Raw genomic sequence first — 22,054 nt, 5'->3', positions numbered from 1 at the left:
TTTCCAAAGAGTTCATCTCCACAGATTCTTACCTGATAAAAGTGAAAACTGGTCTGATGATGACTCAGATCCTAGTTCAGGTCTGGATTTCTTTGGGGTGGGGGTGGGGGTGGGGGTGGGGGGACCTTAATGAATCGTGACAAATATTAGAATTAAAAGTGCTTATTCTGCTAAATTTGATTTCAAAAAATATATAAATTTGATTTCAAAAAATATATAAATTTGATTTTAAGGTCTTTAAAAGTCTATTTATGTTGTAAAATAGGTACAAGGATCTGAGCCAACAAGAGAATCTTTGCACAGTCAAATGTTGTACTGCAACGTGGAAGGGTGATATCGTAAATCTGCATTTTCATCTAATGTCATTACTTCCCATGTATGTCTATGCATCTCACTATAGGTATGTGCATTCTCTTGGTTGTTTTTAAATTTTTTTTTTAATTCTTCGTTTTGTCACTTGGCAAATTTGGATTGGTTTGTGCCTCTGACATGTGAGTAGAAGACCTCGGGGTCTACCGATTCACAAAGCCTCAACCCTCTCTAAACTGCCACGTAGCTGTAGTTGTGCACACCAGTTCTATATTCAGGCCATTGTGTACCAAAACTGTCCCATATGAGAAATATAAATAAAGGCCAAATGTTCTCTGTGCCAGGGGCGAGGCTGCACTCAGACACATGGGGGTGGGTAAAATGACCACCCTGCCCCCCTGAATAGCATGCCCATGTGTCTGGGTGCAGGCTGCGCTGTAGCACAGAGAACATCAGCCCATAAATAAAGGGAAAAGCATCTTGAGGTGCTGGCTGCATGGTTTAAGTTCATGGTATCGGGCACAGTATCAGACTTTGTTGATACCAATCCAGACCGGTTCGGATCAGTTGGGATTGGAGGATTTTACTCCTGTTTTCTTTGAAAATAGATTTTTTTTTTACGTTTTTACCTTTGCTTCAGACCGTTACATCGATATGGGATTGGCCAGGTATCGGATAATAGGTACCAATACCAATTTGGATGGGCAGATACAATTGTTTTGAAACCGATACCATGGCTGGCGCAGGCTGTGTCAGCAGCTACTCTCCCTAGCTCTCTCCTTTAGACACTTTTTTGGTAGAACTCTTAACACACTTTCTTAAAATAACTATTAGGTAGTTTTCAGCAGTTTCATTGGCAAGAAAAGGTGGCTCTCCACATGATGGGGTGGATTAGCAAAGCAGAGTTGTCTTTAAGTAGATTAATTCTGTTTTAAATTTGGACGAAAACTAATGCGTGGTCTCCTATTACCCATTCTATAGAGTCTATACCAGGTGACTACGACTTGGTGTTTTTTTTTTGAAAAAAAAATTAAGGGAACGTTCTGCAACTAATTCCACCTTCTGTATAGCCAAAAAAAATTCAGGCTTTCTCAAATTTTTATTGAAATATATTTCTTGTCAATTTGTTTTGGAATTCTGATAACTTAGAAAATTTTATGGGAAGGTGGTGGCAAAATGCACATTCTGCTAAGGGTTAGGCAAAACGGGAGGGCTATTATTGTCACGTGGCAGTATATATAATGCTCAAAATCTTAACCTCAAGTGTGGTCCACTAACTTAAATTTATGTAAAATTTCAGTCCAAATAGACCTCCACCACAGGAGTAAATATCATGATTAAAAATTTGTAAAAAGGCAAAATAGAAATGGAAAAGAGCATAGCAGTTCAACAGTTCAAAATACCGCTTTATTTCTATCCATCTATCTATCTATCGAAACCAATGCAGGTGCGGGATAGGGTATCATATAGGAGAGGTAAGGGAGTATTTTCAAAAGGTGAAAGAGAGAGATAAACACAATAGACACTAGTTTGTGCTACACTGTCGGTGTGCTTAGCCTTTTTCCTTATTTATACTCACACCTAGCCTTTTCCCTTATTTATACTCTAAAATAGAAAAGAGAGTTGGTGTCCTTCCAAAGGTTTCTATGGCCAATCTCAAACCACAATCTTTTTGGTTTCCTACAACCAAGATCAAACCACAATATAACTTTTTTTTCAAAACCCTTTGCTGTAGGAGAGTTAGTAGACATTACCCTTAACTTAGATTTGTGAAGGGTCTCTCTCTCTCTCTCTCTCTCACACACACACACACACACACATGCATGCACACTTGCATGGGCGTGTATAGGGTGCACATGTTTCATCAATTTTTCTCACTATGGAACTCTTTTTATGATCTATTTTTATACCAATTAGGTCCAAAACAAGATTTTTATTGGAGGGTCAAACCCAAAACTTTAAGGCATTAGGTGGAGAGAGAGTTCCTCAAGTATATGAAGTCATCAAGGACCAAAACAAACCGATGTAGGACTATAACTCTATAACTTCCATTAGCTCAACGTTGCTCCGTGGAGTTTCGTTGTTCTTGACTCTACACATGAATAAAAAACTTAAAAAGGATAACAAAGGGACTTGTTCCCTGATACTAGAGAAGCAAAAGAAGATGTAAGGATTTCAATTCAGATTTTTCATCTGCATTTCTTTTTTTCCTATCTTATCTTCAATGTTGATATAAAGTATTCTTATAGAAATTTATTATAATCATTAACAACAATAATTGCGTAATTGCTTAAGCCCTATCTAGTTGGATGTAAAATGATGAAACTTACTACTTAATTTAAGGGATTATATAAATGACACCTGTATATATGTGTATTTAGAATTGGACACCTTTTTTTAGTTGTCCCTTGTTGTATTTCTAAAAATTCTTTATGTTAAAGATATAAAAGGATTTTCAAAAATAATTTGACAGTGGCTTATCGTTGTCACTATCAAAAGTTATCATCATTATGCACATTTTTTAGTACATATATGACATGACAATATTTATCCTCAATAGAATATATATATGTATATAACAAAAAAATAAGGTTACAAATTATTTGACACCCTACGGGGTGTCAAATAAGAAAATCCATTTATTTAAAGTATAACAAAAAAAAAAGAAAAAGGTAAAGGTTGGGGATGATTGCCCAACTTGAGTCTCTCTCTCCCACCCCCTATGAAAATGACCCCCTGCCCTCCCCATACCATCATTTGCAATGGGCACAGCTGCTAGCTCCAGGAAAATTAGCGGCGTGCGCAACCCTCTCCCCAAAAAAAAATTTGTTAATTGAAAAGTGAAGTAAAATTTCTCTTTTGTCATACAATTCTACTAAAATTTAAACAATCTAGTTGAAAAATGAAGTAATTGATCCCTACATTTGGTAAAATTTTGAGCTAGAAAATTATTGTTTGCATTTTGCAATGATTAGAAAATTTTCCATTTATTTTGCTTTATTTTTACATTTAAATTTTAAAAATAGCTTGATAAAGTATTAGATTTTAAAACAAATACGGCATTCCAGAAGTGTCCCTTCCAATATGAGTTACTATCTAAATATAACTACTTTCTGCTAGAGTGTTAGTATTTTTTTTAAAAATAAATTAATATTGTTTGTCAAAAATGCATATATATATTTATGGTAATATTAACGCAGAATTGTATCAAATGTATGATGTTTTTGGTGAATTTCAATTTCTTAATAGATATAGTAAAAGAAAGAGTTACTATACGAGCAATGATTATGTCATTTACACTTGTTTTTCATCACAAGGTTGTGCTTTCTTGCCATGTAGTAGATTTGATCGCCATGAATGGAGAGAACCCATAAAAACTCTAGCCTATAACATGCATGTGACCAACTCAACTTTAAAGTTGAAACTTAACATTGCGTTTGATTACGTAAATTTCTGAATGTTTACATTGATTTAAATGTAACATCAATAGATGAGAGTATCTGTAGATAAGGTACATTTGGGAAAGGTTTCACATAACCGACTTAAAAAATTGAAGTTGAAACAACTCACGCTTTTAATTTATTCTACACTTAACGCACAACTGTACACTGTCCAAGTATAAGACACTTTTGGTGAATTTCTTACTCGATATATTAATGCATAATGACTAATGACCATGTCATTACATTCGGTTTTTTATCACGAGATTGTGTTTTTTTGCCATGTAGTAGATTTGGTAGGCATGAATGGGGCCATGTGATACGGGAACCCGCACAAACTTTAGCCAGGAATGTGCTTAGGAAGTGAGGTAGTCAGAAGAGAGAAAAAAAAATAGAGAGGGAAACATGCGTAATTCTTGTGCATACCTCTCTCACATAATTAATGGTGAGAGGTTTACATTGACATTCTCTATGGATACCATTCTCTAGACCCTCATTAGAAAGAAGTTACATGGTTTTGCCTCTTAGCAGGATAGATTTTGGGAAACTGACATGAAATCCATTGTATACCACCTCAATTGCTATTCAGAAAATTTCATCTATTGTGTATAATTTGTTCAAAATTTTGTCATGTGTATAAGCAAAGTATTTTGCGATCAATTTTACTTGAACCACCCTTCCTTACCATAGAAACTACAAATTTTTTTTTTAAAAAAAAAATAAGATCTCCATGATTTATAGTACAAGGGAATGAGAAGCAAGCGAAGAGGAAGGGTGGGGGAAGGAGACAGGAGAAGTGAGATACAGGACAATGGTGAGGGTGAGATCGTTGGGGTCATGGTGGGACAGAAAGTGATGGTCGAGGGAAGTAAGGAGATAATGGCACTTCTACGATTTTGAATTAAAATTAGCCTGAAAGAAAGAGGTTAGAAATGTTACCCCTAATTCCCATCATTTACTCAACCTAATCGACCGTTCTACCAAAAAAATAACCTAACTAGCTGTCGAACCACCAATCCCCTGCTCTCCCAATTTTATCTTAGCCTCACTACTCACAAGACCCAAGCTCAAAGGAGGCTGGATGGACAGCCATTATTATTTTTAACAAGCAGATTTTTTTCAACACACATTATGGATATGCATAAACAACACAAGAAATAGCAAGAGTAATCCAATTGGGCAGCAATGAAACTATTCAATGGGATGCAAAGGTTTGGAGCCACAAACAGAACTAATAGAGATTGTGAACTAGTTAACGAAGACGGAACAAAATCACCGGCCAGGGGAATTTTTTCCAATCCTTTGTGATGTGCATTCTTCATTATGTTATTTGAACATTGTCTGTATTAAGAAGATGGATAGACATTTTTTTAAGCGTAGCCCATAGCTTAGCAACCAAAGCTAAGAGTAGGAAGATGAATCAACTTAGCCCCGCTGTTAACACCCAAACTCAGCCTCAAGCAAACACATAAAGAGGAAGATGGGATAATCATTCACGTCCACTTCTATGTTGCTGAACCATGCACTTAGAGCAGCAGACGACATAGAAACTGTCGAACTACTACTCAACACATATTAGATGGCCTCACCAGCCCAACCTACCTCACCTCACCTACTCCTAATTCTTCCTAGTCTCTTCTCTGTTGCTGTCAGATGCATACACTGCATTCTTACAGAACTTATCCACTCGCCAACAGGAAATAGCACAAGTGAATTTCTCGACACTCCAATAATCTATCCCAGCGCCCACAACCAAACTCCCAAACCCAAACCCAAACCCCTCCACCCAGACATTGAAAAGTTTGATGAAAACAAGAGTACCAGTCATACAAAGAAAGTTGTGAATCTCCACAACACAAGTTAAAACATAAGATAAATTTCAAGGACGACATATTCCAGACCTTAGGTTAGCAGCAGAAAGAACACTATAAACCGCCTTGTAAAATAGCTAAATAGCATCAGTTCAGAAATACAAAATTTGCCCTACATCTTTGTCACCATTATCATCATCTTCATTTTATGTAGTATTGTAATGACAAAAGTAAAACACACATTTTCTCACCCCCTCTTTTCGCATGCAACATTGTTCAAGAGTCTATCGTCTATCGTCGTCCTCTTTACCTTTTCCTGCTTAGATTCTCAGCACCTTCATAAACCAAATCCCCTTCCCATATTTGGCCTTCTACCTCGTCTTACCTCGTCTACCCACCCACCATTGCAACCATTGCAATCACTGTTGTGCACACTGTACCCTCTGGGCACCACCATGTCCCTCATCGTCTTCATCATAGGCTTCTTGTGCCTGGGCCTGGGCTTGCTTCCTCCGCATCTCCTCCTCGATGTTGACATCATGCAATGTGGTCTCCTCGCACTCATCCACCTCCATGTCCGTCAGTTGTGTTGACGTCCTTGGTGGGAGCACAGCCTCCAGTGCCTTGCACTGCTCAGGCGTCAAGGAATCAGGGAACTCTACCGTGAAGTGAATATACAGTTTTCCCCTCATAAAAGGCCTCTGGTACATTGGCATACCCTCATCATTGATCGCCTTGAATTGCTCTGGTTCCAAACCAACCCACCACCAAAAAATAAATATAAATATGTAAACCAATCAACCATCATGAATCAAGAAGATGTCCTAAATTGACACAACAACAACACCGGGTTCAATGAATTCTCTGGATAATTAATCGCCTTACCAGGTTTGACGACTTCTCCTGGGTTAGATTTGATGAGGAGCTGCCTGCCATCCAAGTGAGTCAATATGAACTGGAACCCACAGAGGGCTTCTGTGAGGGACAAGGTGTGCTCATAGAAGAGATCATCTCCCTTTCTCTTGTACTTGGGATGCTCCTTCTGCTGTAGAACAAATACTATGTCTCCTGTGACAGTGTCGGGCTGCATAACATTGCAAACCAAACCAATAGATCACAGCATTAGTATTTCTAAATATTTCTTAGTAACAGAAACAGTTGTGCAAAAATAGAATATGGCAGAGAAAAGGGCCTGTTTAAGTACCGCTTCATCAGCTTCTCCTGGGAAAGTAATCCTCTGTCCATTCTGCATTCCCTTCTCAACAATGACCTCCAGCACCTTCTTCTCCTGTACGACCTTCTCACCTTTGCACTGAGGGCAGCGATCCTTGTCATTGATGGTCTCTCCAGTGCCCTTGCACTCATTACATGGGTGTTGCATCTGCTGGATCATGGAAGGACCAAGGTGCCTGATTGACAGCTTCATACCAGATCCTTGACAACCAGAACACTTCATGGAAGCACCAGATTTTGACCCTTTACTGGAATTCATCAAACAAAGGGAAGATCAGTGACACCAACGACGGAACACAAAATATGGACTGAAAAATGCAACGCCTGTAAGTTCTCCAGTACTCACCCCTTACACTTGGAGCAGATCACATTCCTTGAGAGGGAAAGCTTCTTCGCCGTCCCAACGTACAGATCTTCCAGAGAGACTTTGAGGGGATGGATCACATCCTCTCCCCTTCTCTGTCTTCGGCCTCTGCTGCTTCCACCACCTGGAAGGCACAAGCATTTCGTAGCCAAAGCAAACAACTTAATATATCAAGAATCAATTTAACAGAAATGGGAAATGTATATTGATTAGTCAATTACCTCCAAACGGGTTACCACCAAAGAATGACTGGAATATGTCAAACGGGTCATGGGCACCTGCTCCTCCACCCATTCCTTCCTTGAGCGCATCTTCTCCATACTGATCATAGATCTCACGCTTCTCAGGATCACTCAAAACCTCATAAGCTTGAGCCAACTCCTTGAACTGCAGCAAACAGAAATCCCAAATATCAAAGTCAAATTCAGCAACAGTGAGAAGTAATAGAACATTGATTCATCTGAAAGGCAATTCAACTCCTTAAATGGCGAGATCGATAGAAATTGGACACCACAAGATAACGAACTAGGTATTCTATTTAGCATTTGCCGATAGCTTGAAAAAATTCATCTATACGCAAATATGAATAATGCTGCTTCGTATATAGTGAGAAAATTCATCTATACAGTGAGAAGTAATAGAACATTGATTCATCTGAAAGGCAATTCAACTCCTTAAATGGCGAGATTGATAGAAATTGGACACCACAAGATAACGAACTAGGTATTCTATTTAGCATTTGCCGATAGCTTGAAAAAATTCATCTATACGCAAATATGAATAATGCTGCTTCGTATTCACCAAAAAAAAGAATAATGCTGCTTCACAACTCCACCAACAGCAGCACCCAAACCAAACCAACATTGTCCCATTCAAATCAATGGCAAGTTGTGCCAAAACAATAGGTTCGGTAGTGATCCTAATCATTCAACAGGTAGATACCCATGACACTAATCTCATATCATATGCAAAACGTACAATGCTCCATCTGATGCAGTTTACTAATCAATGTAATTTTGACAACTCCCAATGTAGGCAGTAATGAGAACCCATTCCAAGTCTCCCCCCCCCCCCCCCCCCCCAAAAAAAAAAGGATCAAAACGAAACAAACTTTCTTCGCACTGGAAACTAAACCAATTCTTCAAACGAGCCAATGAAACAATATTCAGAATGCAACACATGACGCTGAAACTACACAGGTAACAGATTTATAAACAATCTAGCCATATTCTCAAACCAGCTGATAGGACGACGATAGGTTGAAGTTATTACAAGGAAGGAAGTACAAGCAAAGTAATATATATACATTAACAAAGGGGGGGTTTTCCCAAAAATAACCAAAAAGATTACAAATTCATATGAATAAGGAAATCAAAAAAGTGAATCATATGTTCGCGCTCAACTAAAAGAGAGGAAGCAGGAGAAATCGGAAAGATCCACACCAAGATCGTACAAAAAATTAAGACTACGAAAAACTACAATACCTTCTCAGGGTCTCCACCCTTATCCGGATGATTCTTGATTGCTGCTTTCTTGTAAGCTTTCTTCAGATCATCCTGTGAAGCAGTTTTTGAGACACCGAGGATCTCATAGTACCTAGTGTTATCGCTTTTCTTAGGCGCCCGACCAAACATATTTGCTCAAGCTCAAAGAGCCTCAAAAATAAACCTTCAAAAATCAAAAGCCAATTACGATCTCTCGATCGATCTTATTCCAATCGAGAAGACCCGGAGAAGTCAGCTGAAACTCCACAAAACCTAACAAGCCGATCCTCAAAATCGATCAAAAACTCAAGCCAGAGACAGATTTCAGTTTCTACCGAAGACGAAAACCAAAAAAAAAAAAAAAAGATTCACGAAACCCTAACGAGATCGCCTGGTTGATCTTCACCCAAGCATGAAGAAATAGAGAGCCACAAATCCACAATGCCAGATACCAAAAGGCAACTAGAGTTGGATGGGTGTGAATTTATACGTGGGGTTACATTAGTATAATTCTTTCAATGGACGGTGGAGATTGATTCTAAGAGAATTATGTAGGCCTTCGCCGTTCAAAGAGTCACCAAGAAAAAGAAGGCTCTGGAATCCTCGCCACGTTTCGAGAATTCGAGGTTGGGATGGATTAGGGAAGGAATCTTCCCCTAGTAGATGCTTTATCGACGGCTTCAACTTTCCTTCCAGACCCTTCGGAGGAACACCCCTTCCTCAACAGAATATCAGTAGTTCTGATTTTGTTAGGGTATGTTTGAGAGTTTAAAAAAATTAAAAAAAAACATAATAAAACAAAAAAAAATTACCAGTCAATCATCAATTAAAAAAAAACATAATAAAACAAAAAAAAATTATCAGTCAATCATCATCATTTATTTATGTCTCTATCTTTCTCGTCAAATTCAAATATTTTTGATATTTTTTTTCTTTTCTCAGTTTCCAAACATAACCTTTTTTGTCCTTTTTGTATACATTTTTTGTCAACAAACATATTAAATTCCAAAGAAGTGCCTCTTTGGTGGATTCCAGTGTAAGGCACTACTTCGACTTCAACCCCACCCCACTTTCAGAAAAAAAATTGGATGGATAAAGATCATGTCATTCCTCCATCCCCCCCCCCCCCCTAGCCACCCTTAGTGGAGGGGCAGGGAGTGAGATCCGAGGAGGAGCATTCCAACAAGTCTTTGTCCACTATCAGGCTCTGAGATTAGGAGAGGTTTATCAAAAAAAATAAAAAAAAGATTAGGAGAGGACAAGAAGTTTCTTACTTTGATAGGAAACTGGATCTTTTGGGTATTGTGAACCCAAGTTTACATCTGATGGTGTCCCAAATTTAGGTTTTGTTGAGACATTGCATATCAATGATTGTTTTTTGTGATCTTCTTTATTTGTGTTTAAAGGTAAAAAAAATAAAAAATATTCTCGTTAGTATAATTTATCTCTCTCTTAAGTTTCATAGTGTGCAGCATGGTTTGTGAGTTACAATATCTCAGTTGGTCAAGTCTCTATGTTGAGTTTGACCTTCCACCTAATGGTAGCAAGTGACAATTTACTACACTTCAGTAAGTCCATCTCTTGGCTTCTGGTGGTGACAATTACAATTGATCTAGATCAAGAGCATCGCAATTCGACCACCCTTTGTGGCAAATGATATTTGTGAGGCCTAAAGTGAACAAGATCAGCTTCCATATGTAAAGACATCAAAGAGATGGTCAAAACACAATTAGACCAAGAACATCTACATTGGGTTAAGAGGGTCGAGAGCACTTAATGGAATCACTCTTAAATGGACTCCATCAAAGTGACGAATCTTGCGGTGATAGCAATTCATTTTGTAATTTGTAATCCATGCAATTCCTATACGTTCATGTAAGGTAATTCTCAACCTAGGACACTCGTGACACACTTGACCGATAAATTTCAAACATAGCATATTTGGTGTACCTGAACTTATAATTTTTGGTGAATTGACCATGGGAAGCAAATGAACCAAATTTTTTTTTTTTCTTTTTGTAAACAAAAGGGTATATATTTAACTTATCTAATGTTGATCACTATCACTAAAATTCAATGTTGATGACGCATTGATGTGTTTATCATGTCCTTCACTAACGTATATATCACATCCTCAGTAATCACAAAATCGAAACAAGATTAGGAGATATCATGGGGCTGAGTTGTGCCATTGACCACTCTCCTTAATACCTTAGCTCCCCCTTATTGGTACAACCGGGTTGGTGTGAACTGATTTCCCAAGATAAAAAACCTTATTGTCCCTCTAGTCCACGTGCACTCATTGCCTAGGGAAAGAGTTATACAGGTAGAATCAATGTTATGAGAATGGTTTGGCACTAAGTATTTATAGGAGTGAGACACCTTTTCTAAGTATCCCTTTGAAGTGGTGTGTCTTTGGGCTTCAATAGTGTAGTACGAGTGGATACTGCCACACCTATTTGTGTGATCGTGTCTCCTGTAAAAACAGGTCTATACAAAATTAATATATGAATGGTTACATCCATCCAATTATTTTACCCGTTTAAATGGGTTCAAGCCCAAGTAACAATTAAGTCGCAATAAGCTAACCAAACTCGAGAAAAAAGAATGTCAAGCAAAAAATAAAGGCCTAGAAGACAAGAAAGAATGTATTTTTGAAACACAGATTTAGGCAAGTTGTCAAGCCACTTAAAATCACTTGTGTCAAAATCAATGTCTCTCATCTCCTCTCAATTACATTTGCATGCCAACCTAAAATGAAAGTCTCTCTTACAACAATGTTGAGAGAATGAGCCTTTGATGTTCTTATGTTGAATATTTTCATGCTATGGGCCCTAAATTTCATATGGTTAGAAATAGCAAGTCAAATTGTGTCCATTGCTTCGTTTACAAGAAATCTGGACATATGATCAAGTGATCTTCTTGAATAGTCTCAAAAGACGAAATCAAGTAGAATGTCAAGGTAGTAGTCTCATTGAATGAACTTGATAGTGAATCCAAAGATAAGTATTCTAATGGAAAGGACTTAAATGCTTGTTTCACAGGACTAGAAGACTGTAGTGATGATTGAAAAAAACATTGAGGCAATCATATGTACTTATGTTGAATTGAAAAATGCTTTCGATGATTTGCTAAATGAGTGTAATAAATTTTATTATAGTTATCTTTCTCTCAAGAAAAAAATCTCCTTGCTATAAAATGAGAATGATTTTCTTAATTGGAAAATTCAAATATGAGTACAAAAATTGATAGCTTAGTCTCTTCCTTGGAAGCACTTAAAAATGAAAATAGTTTCCCCCAAGGCAAAAGATGAGGATTATAATAATCAGTCTTACGAGGAATTATTACTTATCTTTGAAGAGAAAAATGAAGCATTTGAATGTGTTTGCTTGAAAAATGAAATTTTCAAAAAGAAAATACCTACCTTGTCAAATGAAAATGATTCTCCCATAAAGACCACTGAAACCTTGAGTTAAAAAATTAATGATTTAAATGCATTACTTGAGAAGTTTACTAATGGAACCTTAAATGTCAGTATAGAGAAACCTATACAATGCATTAAAAAGGTACTCATACATTGGCACCCTTGTCTTCTAATGGTATATATTATGGGTGTGGTAAAAAGAGCCTTGTAAAATTTCAATGTCACCTTAAAACTAACCAAAATGGACTCAAACAAAAAATGGGTACCGAAGAACACACAAAAATTCTTCTATAGTCAAGTTAGTCATTAAATTCCAAAGAAATCAAAAGAAAAGAATATCAAGATCTTAATACAACCTACAAGGAGCAATAATGCTTACATTAAATATGTTTGTTTAATTATGTTATTTAAAGTAGCTCAATGTGGAAAAAGGTTGGTGTTAGGACTTCACCTAATCACACCTAGTACTTAAATTGCGTTAATATAACACTTGCATGGTCATATTATAATTTTCTATTTTACATGCTAGCTCATAATTATTTTTCTATTTACCTTTGTTTTTAGCTTTATACTTTGTTTGTGTAGTCCTTGGTATGTCTTGTCTAGTTACACTTGTATGTATTTCTTGCTCTAGGTATTTTGTTATTATTTGTGCATATGTGAAAATTTTCATTTATTTATGTCTTATTTCTTTTAGATTTTAGTTCTTGTTTTGTTATCAAAAACTCTGTCCGCACCTTATTTCTAAATGGTTAAGAGTATGAGTGCTACCACCTTAGCTTATATTTGTCATGATATGAACCTTGAATTTATACCTCGTTAATTGGATTATATGTTGTAAGGTATAAAGATCCTTAGTTCCTCAAACCATTGGCATTTATTATGTTTATCTGGAATAGTTTGAATCAAGCTCTTAGAGCTTGAGGTATATGTCTAGATTATGTCTTGACTGTGAAATTACTATTGAAGTTTATGTTGAATATTAACATAGCTCATATAAGAGAGATCTTGTATCTTTGTCTTTAAAAAACTTTGAACTCTCCTCTTTTTGAGGTGACTAAGGTCAAGGACTCCATAGACAGGGATGAGCTTTGCTGGTAAGTATTGTTTCTAAAAATAGTTATTCCCTCCAATTCCTCCAATTCCTCACATGGGGGTGGAAATAACCACCCTACCCCCTGTTCGAAAACATTGCCCAAAGTGGGGTCCACTCCCCCCTATTACAGGAATTGGAGGTGCCCACGAATTGGTTGGGATAATTATTCTTGTTTCTAAGGGGCAATCTATCACCTCACTCTTCCTCAATTTATTCAAAAAAAAAAATCTTAATTGATGGTTTTTGTACCAAATAGACTTTTATCGGTTGAGTCCTTAGTTTAGCCACACACATAAGCCATAATATTCTAGTGATAGTATTTTAATTTGTTGGGAAACTATTTTTCGCTATATATAAAAACAAATTGGATATTTCTGTAAGACTTGACATTGCCAAGTTTTATGAATTATCTAGTAACAACTTCATATGCCTTATTTACTTTTGTGATCAAATGCATTGTAGTTGGATACTATTTTGCTTATGTCCCCTAGTTTTAATTGTCTTAGAAGAACTTGAGTTTGAATTTCAATAAAACTCTTACATTCTTTGTGGACTTGAAGTTTTATTTTTGTTTAATAGTGCTTCTATCCTTTTTTTTAGGTTTTAATGTTTAATTAGATATTGTTCTTTTGGTTTTTTACTTTTGGGAGAAATAAGTAGAAAAATTATGGGGGAGTTAAACTTATTGGATATGTTAGTTGCGCATGCTTTGAGTTTTATAGTAGGAGAAATGTTGTTTCTATATTATTTTGTTTATGCACTTACAATTAGTTCCACTGCATGCTGTGCAATCATCATTCGCTTAGTATTTTTACCAAAAAAAAATCATTCGCTTAGTATCCTAATTCGTATATTCTTTTATGGTATGGGTTGTGAGGAAAGAAGGGGGGGGGGGGGGGACACTAGTTTGTCAGCCTTTTTCACACACTAGTTTGTCATTGCAAAAAATGGGGAGATTGTTAAGACATTGCATATCTATGATTGTTTGTTGTGATTCCTTCCTTTATCTTCAAAGGTGAAAACTTCTCTCTTAAGTTCCATAGTGTGCATCATAGTTTGTGAGCTGTAGTCTCTTGGTTGGTCAAGTTTCTATGTTGAGCTTGGCCTTTCACCTAGTGGCAATTTACCATATATATTATAGCCCCTCGTGTAAGTCTATCCCTTGGTTTGAAGTGTTTATACACTTAAGTAAGCCCATCTTTGGTTTGTGGTGACAATTACAATCAGACTACATCAAGACCACCTCAGTAAGACAAACACATAAGTATATCAACTTCCAGTAGTCAAGCCATTCAAAAGTGGTCAAAACACAATTGGATCAAGAAAATCTACGTTGAGTCAAGAGCGGGTCAAGAGCATTTAAAGGAATCAATCTTCAATGGACTCCAATAAAATGTGGACGAATCTCTTAGTTAAAATGTCCTCCTTAATGGGGGAATTAGAAAAGAAGTTAAGAACAGAGGACTTCCGAGTAAATATCGATTGACTATAGGGGAAGGATAATAATTGGCTCTTTTATTCTCCCGTCTTTGTAAAGTGGCAACTGGCAAGCATTGCACCATACACATTTTTCAATGGTATTTCACTCACAAATTTAAGAATCGTAAATTAGATCAATGATTTGCTCGATTCAGATTGAAATCGGCCATAACCAATCGAGCTGATTCTAACCAAATTTTGTCAATTCTGCTCATTTTTGGCCAACTCTAGTTCAATCAATTTGGATGGAAATCAACATTGATCGATTCGATTCTCAATATTATTTTTTAAACTTTAGTTTCTAGATTTGTTTAAGATCCAAACTAGGGGGTAGTTCCCGAAAACGACCCCACAATTATCAATCATCAATGCTTAAATAATGGGAGGGGGATCATTGTGGGGTTGCATGGCCTTGCACCAGTGCGGGGGTCAATAAGAGGACGTGCAAGGCGTCTAGTATGGATGAGATTTTTTATTTTACAAGAGGGTGACGTGGTCAATTCGTCCTTCTTGTGTTCGGGCGCTGGGGCCACACAGCCTTCTTTTTCTTTAATAATTTACTCAACTTTTATCTCAAAATCCCTCCATTTTGTATCCGTAAAGTTGGGGAATGCTATAATACCCGGAGGAGCGGAGAGATGAGGTTAATGGCCAAAAGGACGATACCATGACCAGGCATGCGCAAAGCCCCTCGGTCCCGCACGATCCGGACCCAACGTGGCAACGTGTGAATGCGTACACTTGAGTCACTGCCTCACAGCTGACAGCACTCATTAGTCCAAAATTCAGAAAACGATCGTGTCACGCTTCCAAGCCTTGTTCCCCCGGCGTAGAATAGCGGACATGGTCTCTATCGACGCCGCTTTATTTCCGCTCACAGGAACGTATTTCAGGAGAGATGAGACAAAAGAATGAGACAGTGAAACGAGACTGTGAGTCAATAAGAGGGAAAAAAGTGTGAATTGTGATGGAATCGTATAGTCGGCGAAGACAACTCGGATCTTCAGAGCTGATTTGATCAAGAAAAAGATCGACAAAGAGGGAGACTGAGTTGGACTGATTGATTTTAAAAAGGGTTTATTTATTTCGGTTCCGTTTCTGTCTCAATTGTGCTTCAGCTGCTATGTGTGTTCTCCAGTGGCGTTTCTATGGATTTCAGGTAAGGTATGAGTTTCAGAATCCTACTTCCCCCCCTCCCTCCCCTTCAAGGAACAGTGTCGGTGATCATCTCTTTCTGCTTCACTGCAACTAAGTTCATTGTGTTTTACGCTGTTTGTTGAGCTCATTATCTGTAGATCTGCCAAGTATCGACATTGAATTGTGTTTTCGTCTATGCTTTCGTTTGTTAGTCTGGTTCGTGGATTTTACATGGTTGTGCATAATTAAGAATCGATGCTTTTTATTTTTATTTTTTAAAATTATTATGTGTTTTTTTTTGGTATCGACGACTCTTGTTTGAGGATAAGGTTTGGGCAGTGTCATCTTGGAGCTTGCAGGTGAGGTTGGGATTGCGTGTTTGTCGTGGCCTATGGAGTATTCGTTTGAGTTTTTGACTGGGGTTTGAAGTACAGAGTATTTGATACGTTAAATTTGGCTATAGATGCGAAACGGTTGAAAATGAACGTTTTTTTTTAAATTATTTTATTTGAGGAAGTGTGTTGCAGATTCTTCTTTTGTTCCATAAGGTGACAATTTTATATCTGATTGTACATGCATGAGTCCCTGTGTTGTGCTAGATTTTGAATGCTATGGTAGTTTCTGTTGCGTCAATTCAGATTCTGTTCTATACTCTCCTCATTATCAGCTAAAACCAACCCACATTGTGATATTGTTGCTGAAGGAGACCTGGGTTCAGTTTCTTTCGGTTTTGATATGCAATTAGGGAATAACATGAAAGGAGAAGATCTGGGAACGAGAAGGATGCATCTTGGGGGAGATGATGTCTGCTTCCTTTAACAGGGAAAAAGTTCTAGTCCCCAGAATTTTAAATTTTCCTATTTGTTTATATTTTTTTTGGGGGGGTCAAACTATGGAGGATGCCTGTCCTGTTCCTCGTGGGTTTTACCTATGGAAAAATGCTTGTGGAAAGTTATAGTGACTGAAATTGTAATTGAGGTTGTTTTGACAGTTTGACTAATCCAAATTTTGCGCCTTGTATGATTAGGGAGAGACTCTTTCCTTGTATGCGCCATATTTCTAGTTGATGTAATGACAGATTATCAAGGACATTTTTCTGTATTTGTAATTGTATTGAAATTTTAATCACCATAGGGATTACAAATGAAACAGCGATACCACTTAAAATTGAATATTCTATTAGGAATCCTTCCATTACATTGCTTTGAATTGCTTGGATTTTATAATTATTTCTCCCATGCACATCATCTAAAACTGTTGTGTTCATTGATGACTTCAATAAGAAGTGAAGGCTACGTTAATGATGAATACCAAAATCCATTGGTTCTGTAAAAATATCAGAAATGGAAACCAGTAATCACAGTCAAGAGAAAGAGAGAGAGGAAGAGAAAAATTGAGGAAGAAGAAGAAGAGAGGAGACTGCTGAAGAGACTAACAGTTGATAGATAGCAGTCCCCCTCCCGCCATACATGTATATAAATCTCAGGAGTACAAACAGGCTAGGACTTCCTCAGTCCTTGCGATAGAATGAAAGACTAAACTGTAACCTAATCTAACTAAGAATTAAGAAAGTAAATAACCTAGTCTAACTAGGAAAGAAAATAAAACAATTAAACTCTAACACTAAGACTTGCCACGATAGGGACACTACCCTATCGTGGTACATAACAAATTGTACCCCCACGGTACAAACTTTTAACACTCCCCCTCAGATATGATAATTATTGAGTTATGGTTTTCATTGTTGTCAACACTATCTTTTAAAGTTGTGAGCAGGGCAGTGACGTAAATTAACTTAAGTATCTTTCACTAAATATATAAAACTCACCAGCTTTATGCAATAGATGCTGCAAGATTTTCTCCCATTGGTCCTCAATGATTTTCAGGTGACAGGTATGACTTACCACCTCGAGGTATCACATTTCTCACCTCCTCTTATCCATGGCAACGTGCAGACATGGTATATTAGGCTTCTTTTCTGAGTTTACCATCCTTAGTCCCCTTACCATTGGGTCCAATATAAGGACCTTCTTCAGTACCTGCTAGTACTGGTCACTAGAGATGGTTAACTATGTTGCCCTACTCCTTGGCAAACCAGACTACCTCCAACCAAAACACTCCTCGCTAGCAAACATGGACCTCAGGCCCACCATCTTCGACTGGAAGCTCTGCAATGCAATGTAGTTGGTGGCAAATCGAGTAATGCTAGGCCTCACCAAATCTCCACCATACTTCTCCCTCAATAACTGTAAAGAAAATCCTTGGTTTTAGACAAATGTGGTCACTTGTCTTGCCCATGGTTTAAGAACTCGGTTTTAGTATTGGTTTTGCCTAGCCAAAAAACTGAGTTGGTGCACTTTTTTTTTTGAATCTGTTTGATGGTTTCAGTGAGTTTTTGACCTAGTTTGGTCATGAAACTTGGTACACAGCCTATTTTGGGCTATTTAAACACAATGACACTATCAGATTTTCCAAAATCAAAGTCCAAATAGGAATTTGACTTAGTGGGAAACCAAGACAAACAATTATTTGTGCAAAAAACTAGGACAAACACTTATTTATGCCTAACATTATTTAAGTAAAATGTTTTTATATTTGTTATTTCATTGACGTAAGATATTATTCATAAATAAGCAAATACCCCATATTTGAATCCAATAAAATTTCGATTTTGACAGTATTCACCCACACCAAATAAGGTTTGATCGAAACATAACTCCTTTAATATAAATTAGATTTATATAGAGATTTTTGAAAAAAAGGATGCTGTAAGCGTTGTTATTTATTAGTTTTTTTTAAGTGGAACATTTTCTCATTATGATGAGTTGTAATCGATTAGGAGGACTGCTATGTTACTACACTTGACAATGCCTCCTCATGTTTCATTATTCATATTTATTGTCCTGGGACATATATATTCTAGTAGTCGATTAGGAGGACTGCTATGTCACTACACTTGACAATGCCTCTTTATGTTTCATTATTCATATTTTTTGTCCTGGGACATAGATAGTCTAGATACCCCATTATGAATCATCAAAGTCTTTCTACTTCTCCATTGTTCCAATCAGATCCGAAAAATGATAAATTATCAAAAGTCAGTGGACATGAAATATTTTTTTAGACATCAAAACAAATGAATATTTTACTGCACTTTTGGTTTTTAGCAATGTTTTATCATATTAAGATTTATGGAATTTATAGATTTGAGAAAACCCCCAACATTTAAAAGTTGAAAATTGCATCTACCACCGAAAATCCAGTTTTTGTTCTTGAACTGGGAGGTTGATTTTTATCCTTATAGAATTTGATTTTTTAACTATTTTTATTAGATTCTAATAGGGGGTATTTGCTTATTTATGAATAATATCTTAAGTAAATGAAATAACAATTATTTCATTTACTTAAATGATATTAGGCATAAATAAGTGTCTGTCTTGGTCTCTGGCATAAATAACTGTCTATCCTGGTTTTTGGCATAAATAAATATTTGTATACCAAGGTTGGCATAAATAAGTGTCTGTATACCAAGGTTTCCCACCGGCGAGACAATGCAATCTTCTCATTTCGCCTAGCATCTCGTCTCGGTTTTTCAAAAAACCAAGATATTATCGAGATCTCGGCAAGTTCTTGTTCAATGGTCTTACCCGCTCGATCACACCCGCTACAAGGGATCTCTTCACCATGTCCGCCAATGCAATGGGCCGCACATGGTATCCAAAAGAGGTGGATCCTGCTGCTGCGCCTGTTCATCAATCTTTCCTCTTCCTTCTTGAAGTTACTTCCATTCCATCACCACTTAGACAATGTTCTATGGCCCTACCTCCACAACTTCCTTCAACAACTTATATATATACGTTGCATCCTTTGATTCCTTGGATGCATCCACTGATTTTAAGAAGATGGTCTAGTAGGTCCAGTCCAACCATTACCATCACGGATCATAGTAACTCCATATATATCTCCCATGAAGGCTTCAATGTGTCTATATACTCATCAAGTTCCTTTTGTTGGGGCAAATAAACATTCATCAATTCCCATGGAGTGGGTCCCTTCACTCTTGGGCCAACCCCCCTTGCAGTGTGTATATTCCCTTAGCAACATTAGTTGGGATGCTATGGTAGAATAAGAACTTGGAGACAACATCACTAACTTTTGCTTTCATATTACCCCTAGGCTTGCTTTATAGTTCTTTGTCTGGTATCCTGTTGCCTGTACACTGTAGGATCCTGCTGAAGAACCTCAACAGGATCATCATCTGGGGATGGGGGTGCCGGTGCTCGCACACTTTGGTATCTCCTGAAAGGCAAATCTCCTTGCCTCTGCTTCTTCCTCCTCTCCCCTGCTGGTCTTGCATCTGATCCAGCTGCTCTAGAACTAAGCCACCTACTACTTTCCCCATCTCTGCAGCCCTAACCCTCTCCAGCTGATGTGAGAGCCGGCTCTCTCCTGGCCTGCTGGAATTGTCTATACTCTATGCCTGTGTCTCAAAATCCTCAAGCCTGTAATCACTGTCAGAGTCATCTGAGGCAGGCCCTGCTGGTCGGTGTCTCTCTAAGACTGCCTCATCAAACTCTTCTTCTGCCCTCTTTAGTCTTCCTTCCCTTAAGTGCTTAGACATGGCCTGGTGCACCTCATTAGGAACTTGGCTGCAGTTGGCCACATCAGTGTACCCACCAGCCAAATGCTGCTTCAATCTAGTGGTCCGTCCAGAATTTAGCACCTTATTACAATACCTACACCGTAACTACTTCTTGCCATTTTCTATAGGCTCTCCATGGTTCCATGCTATATCTCTATGTTCACCCTCAGCCATTGTGCAGTAATCTTACACTTTTTTACACAGTTACATATAAAAAAGCATGCATTATTAGTTATTCAACAACATTTCAAACTCTAAAACAATCATATAGCCATTTCCTATTTTTCTCCTAACTCTTGTATTTTTTTCTTAATTAAAAATAAAATTTATAATTTGTTTAGAAAAAAATTATACCATAAGTTATGAAAAAGTATAACGGAATGATCATTTGCAATGTGAAATACATCAATAATGAATTTTCAAAATAAAACAAAACTTTCCCCTATTTTTATATTTCTGTAATTATTTAAAATAATTTGAAAATTACAGAAATTAAAATAACTAATTTGAAGACTGAAAAAAAGGGACACCGTGAGGCCGTAGATCAGCAAATGGTGTCCAACAGTTAGTATAAACCCTGTTTTTTTTTTTTTTTTCAAATTTTTTTGCATGAAAATCATTTTTATTTGCAGGAAAATTAAAAAATATTTTAAAAACAGAAAATACAATCTCATTCCCTCAAGTCATAGATTGGCAAGTATGTTCAACATATAAAAATTTAAACAACAAGAAGCAAGTGTTCATCATATTTTTTTTGCAAAAAATTGTTTTGGAGAATAGTGTATTTCCTTCAAGTTGAAATCTCCTCCAAATGTTGTTGTTGAGCAACAAATTTACTTATTCCAAGCAATTGATCAAGGAGGAGAATGTAGAACTATCTTTAGGAGATGGTGAGGTATCAGCCGGGGAAGGAGTAACAGTACGCTGAAGATGTGCGAAAGACTCGTTATGTGAAGGCACCTTTTTCCCAGTAAGCAACTGACTCTTAGCCGATTGATAATCAGGATTTAATCCGGCCATAAACTTTGCAACATAACTGATGTAGATCCCACGGCTGACCAGAAGAAGAAGAAGAACCAAGGCCCATCGAACCAGCTCCAGATGGACCAGAACTGGATCAGATTGAGCCAGCCCAGCAGGTCTTCTAGAAGGGCCAAGAAAAAGAGGCTAAAACACTGTTCACGTAAACAGTGTCACAACCCATATTTTCCTTGTGTGGAGATATCTTTTAGAGGATTTGTGGCCCCATCAAGTGGAGAAAGATTCTATCCTAATGCTGCCATAGTTTAGGTTCTATTTTCAGTTTTAGAAAGTATATTAGGTAGTTTCTAATTTCAGCTTGTTTCTATTTTTGTTTCCTTGCTTGTTTAAAAGGCTGAACTATAAAGCCTAGTAGTTTCTAATTTTAGTTACCTTCTATTTTAGTTAAGATTTAGTAGTTTTTATTTTCCTAATTTTCAATTTTAGATTGGTTCTTATTTTTGGAAAGTTTTTATTCTATTGTAAGCTTGCCTAAGCTATTAAAAGGCATCACATCTTAATGAAAGGACAGAATTTAGAGAAAAGAATATTTTGGCCACTTAGCCATTGAGTATGGGAGCTTCTCCTTTGCTGGAACAGCTGGGATAGTTGTGG

General features: G+C 37.1%; 1 protein-coding gene and 1 pseudogene across 3 annotated transcripts; one reads left to right on the top strand and one right to left on the bottom strand.

The window, feature by feature from the left end:
- Positions 1 to 4,708: 4,708 nt before the first annotated feature.
- Positions 4,709 to 8,949, bottom strand: LOC122649053 (dnaJ protein homolog). 3 transcript variants are annotated; one of them, XM_043842414.1, is made up of 7 exons: positions 8,642 to 8,903; positions 7,379 to 7,544; positions 7,140 to 7,281; positions 6,765 to 7,041; positions 6,446 to 6,644; positions 5,959 to 6,305; positions 4,709 to 4,713 (listed from the first exon to the last, which is right to left on the bottom strand). In XM_043842414.1, the coding sequence occupies exons 1-6, from the start codon at positions 8,789 to 8,791 to the stop codon at positions 5,980 to 5,982; spliced, it is 1,260 nt and encodes a 419-aa protein (XP_043698349.1). In that variant the 5' UTR covers positions 8,792 to 8,903; the 3' UTR covers positions 4,709 to 4,713; positions 5,959 to 5,979. The 3 variants fall into 3 exon arrangements, with proteins under 3 accessions (XP_043698349.1, XP_043698350.1, XP_043698348.1); XM_043842415.1 differs by lacking the exon at positions 4,709 to 4,713 and adding an exon at positions 8,920 to 8,949 and having other exon boundaries at positions 5,923 to 6,305; positions 8,642 to 8,884; XM_043842413.1 differs by lacking the exon at positions 4,709 to 4,713 and having other exon boundaries at positions 5,923 to 6,305.
- A 6,818-nt stretch (positions 8,950 to 15,767) lies between these two features.
- LOC122646265 overlaps positions 15,768 to 22,054 on the top strand; it is a 41,515-nt pseudogene continuing 35,228 nt past the window's right edge.

This window comes from Telopea speciosissima, chromosome 1 (genome assembly GCF_018873765.1).
Source record: "Telopea speciosissima isolate NSW1024214 ecotype Mountain lineage chromosome 1, Tspe_v1, whole genome shotgun sequence".
NCBI classification, from domain to species: Eukaryota; Viridiplantae; Streptophyta; class Magnoliopsida; order Proteales; family Proteaceae; genus Telopea; species Telopea speciosissima.
Note: the sequence above shows the minus strand (reverse complement) of the source record. Positions and strands in the feature narration are given on the sequence as shown.

Coding starts and splice junctions, on each gene's coding strand:
- LOC122649053 (XM_043842415.1), bottom strand. CDS start 8,791: ATGTTTGGTCGGGCGCCTAAGAAAAGCGATAACACTAGGTACTATGAG. Junction 7,545..8,641: donor AGGGTGGAGACCCTGAGAAG/GTATTGTAGTTT, acceptor TGTTTGCTGCAG/TTCAAGGAGTTGGCTCAAGC. Junction 7,282..7,378: donor TGGTGGTAACCCGTTTGGAG/GTAATTGACTAA, acceptor TGTGCCTTCCAG/GTGGTGGAAGCAGCAGAGGC.